This window comes from Nannospalax galili, unplaced genomic scaffold, assembly GCF_000622305.1.
Source record: "Nannospalax galili isolate Female #2095 unplaced genomic scaffold, S.galili_v1.0 scaffold475, whole genome shotgun sequence".
NCBI lineage: Eukaryota > Metazoa > Chordata > Mammalia > Rodentia > Spalacidae > Nannospalax > Nannospalax galili.
The window spans coordinates 2,377,952-2,387,125 of NW_008339435.1; the positions used below are offsets into that span (position 1 = coordinate 2,377,952).

A 9,174-nucleotide genomic window follows, 5' to 3' on the forward strand; every position below is an offset into this window, starting at 1 on the left:
TGTCTGTATGTCCCATGTGCCTGAATGGCAGACTGGAAAAAAAAAATTGCAGCTCTTTTCATTCTTCTCTGGACCAGTTTCTTGTCCCATAAAAATCACTGATCCTCAAAAGAAAATTAAAATATTTCTTGCTGTTTTGAATGTAAACTAATATGGAACTAGACTAATGATATCTTTGTTCAATAAATTTCCATATAAAGTAATAAAATTAGAATATGCAGATCTTTTTAAAATTATGTAAATCAATGCTTTTCTATATGAACTAATTAGTTCTTAGTTAGCCTTAGCCTCTGTTCACATGTATTCTCATATTAGGAAAATAGTTCATTTTATACATTAGGACAAAAGTATTTGAGTTTAATTTTATCCTTTACCTTTTGTGCTATTGCATAAGAAAATTGATACTTTCATATTCCCAAATTAGTCCCATTTCTGAACCCATGTAAAGAAAGCCCTCTAGGGATAATCTGCATATGCAGTCAACTTCTTGTCCTTAGTACCATCTGTATTAAAATGTTAGCTAATATGACAAGATGTATGAAAATTAATTCTTACCCTCATTTCTGCCTCTTCCTTTCTCAGAGAGTACTTTTGCTGTCTTTTGGTCAATGATAGATACTCAGAAAACCTCAGTGTAGAGACAGTAGACATATACTCTAAGCCATACTGTTCTGACTCCGTCAACATTAGTGCTTTCAGCTCTTGTCATTTGTCCACTGCAGGAAATTTCTATGGCACTCCCAAGCCTCCAGCAGAGCCTAGTCCTTTTCAGCCAGATCCGGTTGATCAGGTCCTCTTTGATAATGAGTTTGACACAGAATCACAAAGAAAACGAACTACATCTGTCAGCAAGATGGAAAGAATGGACAGCTCTCTTCCTGAAGAAGAAGAAGATGAGGACAAGGAAGCTGTTAATGGCAGTGGAAACACAGGTTTGTAAATAGATTACCAACTTCTGATTTTCTGGGTTGACTTTATAACATTGAATTGATAGTAGTAAAATTTTGGGGGAAGTATATGAAGAACAAGTGATAGGACTTTTTTTTTTTTTTTGAGAAAGCTGTGTGTGGACCAATATATTTTGGGTCATCTTATGCAACTTTGCTGCCTAAAGTAGTTGTGATTTACCTATGATGCTGGGTTATGGGAATCTTACTGGCATAATTCCTATTTCACAGAATTACAAGCAAAATTGGTTTTATCATATAGCCTTCAACCCAGAGTACGTAGAGTTTGAAGATATGCCAGTAGAAATTATCTATAAAATTTTTTAGGCAATATTTTTAATTTACATTCTGGATCCACTCAAAGATAATTCCAAATGAGACTACCGTATTTGTTCATTTCTTCTTCATGACTTACTTTTTTTTTTCATTGAGTGCAAATAAAAAAAATTGAGGTGAATAATCTGCTCTTAGTGTCTCTGAATAATTTTTTAATTTCCCAGGGGGTGCTTACACTTGTTTTTTGTTTGTTTGTTTTGTTTTTTTGTTTTTGAGATAAGGTCTCCCTGTGCCCTGGAACTCACTATGTAGACCAGGCTGGCTTTGAACTCTGAGATCTCTCTGCCTCTGCCTCTGCCTCTGCCTCCTGAGTGCTGGGATTAAAGGTGTGTACTACCTCTCCCTGCAAGGATTCTTACACTTGTAACTGAGAGTAGAACTAGGAAACCATAAACTCACAGCCAGACTTATTTCAGTGCTATTTATTATAATAATTCCATTAAAAACATTAGAATATTAATTTCATAAGGGCTGGAATTTTTACTGTTTTGTTCATTACTGTATCCACTGTACCAGAAACAGTGCCTGGCACATAGATGGAAATTAAAAATATTATTCATGTCCCCAGATTTGCAGCCTACCTCCATATCTTTTTTAGAGCTTACTAAAGGAAAGCATCATAACATTGAATATTTTAAAATGCTGAATACTAGGATTAAAAACGAAGACTATCCAACATGGGAATGGATATGCTGTTGTTTGAAGAGAAAGCAAATGTTCTTCCTTGCTCCTAGAACAGTGCCCTTAATGATTACTGCAGTTCCCTTAGAGGTAAACCTGTCTATCATCTGTATAGTTTATGCTTGTCATGTAGACCAGTTGTTAAACCAGATATTTCATACTCTGTGGTGTTAGTATTTAAAGGGAGCATATCCAGAAGTGTGTAGGAGGCAGCTTGTATATGTTCTGCTGCTTGTGTGTAGACACCACAGGATACTTACACTTGTTATATATGTCTTTGTAAGAGAAAATATGTATGTTTAAATGAAATTTTTAAAAAACACTTCAACTTTTCAGAGTAATTACCTCATTCAGAGTTGGAGAAGAAATTAGACAGAAAATTAGAAAATCAGAAAATTAGCCAGAGCTGGTAGCAGAGACCTGTAACCCCAGCTTCTCAGGAGTCTAGGGCAAAAGGATCATAAGCTCAAGGCCTGCTGGGCTACAGAGTAAACTCAGGTCCAGCTTGGATAATTTAGCAAGTCCCTATCTCAAAATAATTTTTAAAAGATTAAAATTATTAATTTTATTAATTAAAAATTATTAATTTGGGGATGTCGCTCAGTGGTAGAAAAAAAGTGAAAAAATTGTTGGGGATGGAAATAGGAAGAGGTTTGTTTGTATATAACCATATGTATTACTTTATATCTTGCTGAAAATTAACCTGAAAGAATGCTAATATAGAATAACATGTCATACAGCAATACTGAACTTTTTTTCAAGGGAGTATAATATAAACAACATATTCCCAACTGACTGACTATTAAGTAAACTCCTTTATTCAGTCATTTGGAATTCTATTAAGAAAAGTCTTAGATCATATAGTTGCTGGTGATTTTGTCTAATACACTTAGCTCCCAAAATGTAACATTTCCAGATTGATTTCCACATTGTATACCTTTTAATTTCTATTACATATTCTGTGAAGGAAATTAAGTATGCACCTGATTCATTTATTCATTCAGGAAATAGTTTTTGTGCCTCTGCTGGGCTACTAAATGCTAGCCATTTGTCTACATGCCAGAAATAAAACAGTGAACTAAACAGACAAAAGCTCCTGTCCTCATGGACTTTACTTTCTGATGGGAGAATCATAACTGGGTAACATAAGTGAATAACATACCTAGTATTTGATGCTAGAGGATGCAGAAAAGATGTATTGGTGGTTAAGTTTGCAATTTTAGAAAAAGTGACATAAAAGACTTGAAACAAATGAATAAATAAACTCCAAGTATCTGAGAGAAGCCTATTCCTGATAGGCACTGTAAGTTCAAATGCCCTGAAGTGAGTGTATACCTGGAATCTTAAGAAAACAACAAGGAAGCCAGTGTGTTTGGATCCAGTGTGGCCAATGCATTGTATGTGGTGAGAGCAGAATTATGGATGGCAGAAGAATAGAATAGTAGTCCATAAGTAATGATAGGGAAGGGGAGAATGCTTGTCACAAATTACTGTAGGTCATTGAAAGGATGAGGGTTTTTACTTTAAGATGAGAAGCCACAATTGCATTTTGAGAAGAATAATCTACAACAGATTTTAACAGACTCTTTCTAGCTCCTGTATTGAAAATAGGCAGTAGGAGGGCATGGGCACGAATAGGGGTAGCAGTCAGGTTACAAGTGTAAGAGGAAGAACGTAGCCAGTTATGTCAGATGCTACAGACAGTTAAAATAAGCTGTGGCCTGAGAATTGTCATTGAATTTAGCAGTGTATAAATCATTGGTGACTTTGGGAAGTACAAAGGAGTACAAAAGTCTTTGTGAGGTAAGGCTCACAGAGAAATGGAAGAATGGAAGTGGAGGTAGCAAGTCTAAACTTTGCTCAAGGTGGTTTTACATTAAGAGTGGAGAAATCAAGGTGCTTGTCAGAGGGCATGTGGATGCATATGATCTAATAGATAGGAAAGATTGGTGGTGTGGGAAGGAGAGTGACAAAGTGGCTGAAGGCAGGAGGGATTCAGATATTATTTATAGAGAGGATTAACCTTAGCAAGTAGTAACAAATTGTTGATGATGTAAATGTGCATGGTTGCTGTGTCAGTGGGATGGTGGGAGTTTGGAGAAGTTTTCTTGTGCTCGTACTTGCTTCTGTTTTCTCACTGGAATAAGCGCTAATAAGGTCATCATGTGATTAGCGATAAGAGAAAAGCACTACAGTGGTCATCCATCATCTGCAATTTCACTTTCCATGGTTATATATTACCCACAACTGTGGCCTGAAAATACCTCAGTCCAGTAAGATATCTTGGGAGAGCAAGAGATAAGATATATTTGTATGACTTATTATAGTATACTGTTATAACTTATATTTTAGTTGTTACTAGTTAATAAATGAAACTGTGTATGTAGAGAAAAATAACAATATATGTAGGCTTCAACTATCTGTGGTTTCAGGGGCTCTTAGACTATGTCCCCACAAATAAGGGGCAAGTTATGAAATAGTTCTCTAGGAGACTGTATTACTGAATGGACTGAAGAAGTGCACAGTGGTTGTCGTGTATCATTAAGTGCCCACTGAAGCTAGTGATTATGAATTTAAAGTGAGCTAGTTATAGCATTGCTTATGCTCTGAGACTCTGTGTGCTGACAAGGTAAGTGAAGTAAGGCTTAAACAGAGTTTGGGTTTAGCTGGGCAAGTAAGATGAAGTAACATTGGGGTACAGAAATCAGAAGCATTTACAATGGATTACAGTAGTTAACTGTGGAATTTGAGTAAGATGAGTAGAGACAGGGATAAAAGGTAAAGAACAGTGAAGATTAATAATTGTGTGACCAAATTTATCCAAAGTATGATTAGAGCTGAAGTTCTATATGGAATGGTATTTGATGATATCAAAGGATTTTTCTCAGATTCTCTGATTCAGAAGTATTACCTGTAGTTTGGAATTATGAAAATGATGTCATGTGATTTCTTTTTTTTTAAGTTCTAGACATTTTTTTTAATTTTTACTATTTTTATTTTATGTGTATAAGTGTATTTCCTGCTTGTGAGTATACCTGTGTCATACAGTGCCTTCGGAGGTCAGAAGAGGGCATCGGATCCCCTGGAACTGGAGTTACAGATGGCTGTTAGCTGCCATGTGGGTGCTGGGAATTGAACCCGGGTTCTCCGCAAAAGTAGTCAGTGCTCTTAACTGCTGAGCCATCTCTCCAGCCCCTAGTCATACTTTTTAGTTGTGAACTCCTTAGACAATAAGCAGGTTTTAACATACTTACATTATAGACTTTGAGACTCTAAAAGGATTTTAGTATTACCAGAGAATTATATTTAGCTTTTAAAAATAAAGTATTATTTAAAGACCTGTGTCATGAAGCAGCTTAGTATAGTTAAGAGCATGGAACACTTTTTTTTTGCTGTTTAATGGCTGTGTAGCCTTGACTAACTTAACCTCTCTCTGGTGTAGGTTCCTCAGTCTGTAAAATGATGATAATAATTATAGGGTTGCTATGAGGATTATGAGTTAATACATGAGTTAAAATACAGTGTTACTCATAAAAGAACTGTCTAAGCTACTGCTGCTGCTATTAGAGTTTATACTAAATTGATTCTGGTGGTGTTTTTGCTACTTTCCCAGACTAGCATTAGAGGTGCTGTGTAGTTGATTTTAATTAGAAAACAAAAAGTTGAATATGTTTATTATTTCTAAAATGAATAAAAGAATATAAACATAATAGGCAAGGAAATTGGCAGCATATAATTACATTGTTACATGTGCATAGATTATGCACTTGACATTTTGTTCAAAAAATAAACTTTGCCTACACTTTATGTTGTTCTACTTGGAATAATGACAGAAAACAGAGAGATGCGTTCTGAGTCATCTGACTGCTGGATGAAGACTGTTCCAAGTTATAACCAAACAAATAGCTCCATGGACTTTAGAAATTATATGACAAGAGATGAGAATCTGGAACCACTACCTAAAAACTGGGAAATGGCCTACACTGACACAGGAATGATCTACTTCATTGAGTAAGCAAATGTTTATATCACTTCCAGCATGCCCTGTCACAGTTAGGATGGACTAAAATTTTTTAACCTTACTTTGGTTATTTGTACCTATTTCACCAGCCTTTCCATATGTTTATTTAAAACTATTTTTCATATAACCAATAGCCAATTTCTTAGTTCAATTATTCCCTTAGATGACATTTCATTTTTCATTTAAACTTATAGGAATAGTACATTTGGCCTCTGGTATGTCTGTGGAGGAGGTGTATATGTGCATTTGTGCACATTTGTAGAGGCCAAAGGACAACCTCAAGTGTCATTCTGAGGTTCTGTCCACCACATTTTTTTAGATAGGATCTCTCATTGGCTTGGAGCTCAACAATCAGGCTACCTGTGCTAGATGGCCAAGGAGCTCCTGTCTCCATCTCCTCAGTACTAGAATTCCAGGCACACCCCACCATGCCCTTTATATAGACTCTGGAATTCATGTCCTCATGCTTGTACAGCAAGCACTTTACCAACTGAGCATCTCCTTAGCCCTGATCTCTGGTTTTATAGATATAGGAGGTTTAAAACTACATGATGAAAAATGAAAGGAATAAAAGATGTTTTGCTTTGCTCTTTTATAACTTTTAAACCTTTTAGGCAGATGGTCCAATTTAATGAGCATTTCAAGAATTACCATTATGGAGAGAGGCATATCATTATCTGAGCTGAGTATTTTCAGTACTAGAGATTGATGTTTATGGATTCAAACAATATAGTTAAGTAATAAAGGAGGAAAATACCACCAATCTTCAGAATAATTGGTACAATAGGTACTTTTTATGGAAAAACATTAATATAATATTCATAGTGGTACTGAATACCACATGAATAGATCAATCTAAAATTGTTTGTTCCAGAGAACATTATTCAAATAATTTATTCAAAGTTCATTATGAAGAATTTTTATATTTCTATGCACTTGTAATTCTCATTTTTTAAAAAAAATTTTGTTTTAATTGAATTTTTGTGAATTTAATACAGAACATCTCTATCAATCTTAATCATCTTTATACCCCCATCCCCACTGGTACCCACACATAGCACCCCCCTGGAATTCATACTTTAAAGCCGTTTGCTCAGAGGTGGAATATTAATGTAGAAAAGTTACAGAGTATAATAATTGACAGTAAAAATACTAAGGGCTAGGAGGCCCTACACTCAAAGAATGAATATATATAATATATGTAGTTTATATACTCAGAAATTAAGGGTAGAGACTTCAATTTGCTTCCTCAAATGGTCTCAGTTCCACATCCTTTCTATAGATTTGTTCTACCTAATTGGAGTCTAGTGGAATCTAGACAGATTTTGAGTACATGACAATTTTTACTACATATAGTAAACTCTCTTATATAGTCATATAAACATTAGTGACCGTTCTTACACAGACACAACCATGTATACTCTTTTGTATGGACAATTTTAGGAATTTCAAGGACAATTTATAACATTACTATCTATTGTGTGGTGACCTGGCCTGAAGCTGGGTGACTGTGGCCTATTATTAAATTGAACATATTGTTCTCTAGTAGGATACTTGGCCTATTTCATGGAAAAGGGTGGTAGTAATATTTTTCTGTTCTACCTTTTTTCTTTTTCCTCATGTGGTCCATATTGATGAAAATACAGTTTTATATAATGATGTTTAACCATACCCATTGATTTCACTCTATGTTGCAGAAATAGCTTCTTTAAAACTTTAAAATAGTCTCTGAGGACAAAAACTCTAATCATTTTCCTCTGCATTTTCAGCCCCCAGCACAGTACATACATACCACAAATACTCAAAAAATATAGTACTTTTTAAAGGATGGGGAGAGACTTCACACAGAAAGCAAACTTTTTCTCTCCCCTCTGGTCCTTTTGAAACAGGGTCTCCCCATAGCCTCAGCTGTCCTGGAACTCACTATGTAGACCAAACTGGCCTTGAACCCACCTGCCTCTGCCTCCCAAGTGCTGGGATGACGGCGCGCATTACCATGCCAGGCCTGCAAACATGATTTTCAGTGCAGCTTTGCTAGCTAGATTATGCATAGTATGTGGCTATAGCCCACCCTTCAAAATGTTTTTGACTGCTTAAATAAGTGCATCATTTTGTACTTGGCATTTGATCTCTTCTTTAAAATCTTCATTCTCGGATTTGTGCCTCTAGCATTACCTTTTCTGTGTGATAGTTTCAAAGTAACAGATTGAGAATAGGATTACTGAATCTGTGGTAAATGAATTGCGCCTGTGGGAGATAAATGTTCCAATGCCATATGCTTTTTTAGTCACTTTCAATCTCTGCTTTTGAAATTCTTTTCTCCCTCTTTATTTTTCTATTTCTAATTGAGACCTTTATTCCACAGCCATAATACTAAGACAACCACCTGGTTGGATCCTCGTCTCTGTAAGAAAGCCAAAGCCCCTGAAGACTGTGAAGATGGAGGTAGAGATTCTGAAACTTTTTACTAAGAGGTTTTGTCCCTTAATCCTGCCTTACTCGTCTTGCTTAAATAATGAGTTTTCCAAAACCCTAAGCAAATAATAATGTTTATTAGCATACAAGGAGTGAATGGAAATCATTAACTGGCTGTGGTAATTGCACCATCACATATAATTTTAAGAATTTTTTTATCTCCTCTAAAAAAAACAAAAAGAAAAACCCCAAACCTTTGCTGTTTTTTTAATGTATGTCCTAAAGACAAACTCTTAAAATTCTAAATGTTTAGTGACCATGTGTTTCAAGGCATAGGCTACCAGATTTGAAGACTTACTCTAAAATGACAGTAATCAAGACAAAGTAGGGCTTGCATAAGGACAAGTAGGTCAGTGTAACAGAATAGAGGGCCAGGAAATAAATGCACATATATATAGTCACTTGATTTAAAAACCAGTGTGTCCAAAATCAGTTCACTGAGGAAAAGGTCTTCAACAGATGGCACTAGAACAAGTTGATAACTGTATGCCTAAGGTCCTGGGTTCTATCTCTGGTACTACAAAAGTAGTAAATAAAACAAAAAAGAGACTACTATCCTCAGGCCTCTTGGGGTAAGTCTATAGCGCAGCTCTCCGCGCCGGGACTCCCTAAGCAATATTCACCCTTCCATCCCCTCCCCCGCCGTTCTATACTCCTAGTTTGGGCCCTGCGCCATTCCTAGTCTCGGGGACCCAGACAGCTGGGGAACCAATA

The 9,174-nt window shown here is 35.9% G+C and overlaps 1 protein-coding gene across 3 annotated transcripts in view; it reads left to right on the plus strand.

The window, feature by feature from the left end:
- Magi3 (membrane associated guanylate kinase, WW and PDZ domain containing 3) overlaps positions 1-9,174 on the plus strand; it is a 271,037-nt gene that overhangs the window by 167,875 nt on the left and 93,988 nt on the right. For all 3 annotated transcript variants that reach the window (XM_029563987.1, XM_017798421.2, XM_017798420.2), the window contains exons 4-6: positions 723-932; positions 5,798-5,975; positions 8,351-8,430. In XM_029563987.1, coding sequence (XP_029419847.1) covers positions 723-932; positions 5,798-5,975; positions 8,351-8,430 — 468 coding nt within the window. The remainder of the gene's footprint in view (positions 1-722; positions 933-5,797; positions 5,976-8,350; positions 8,431-9,174) is intronic.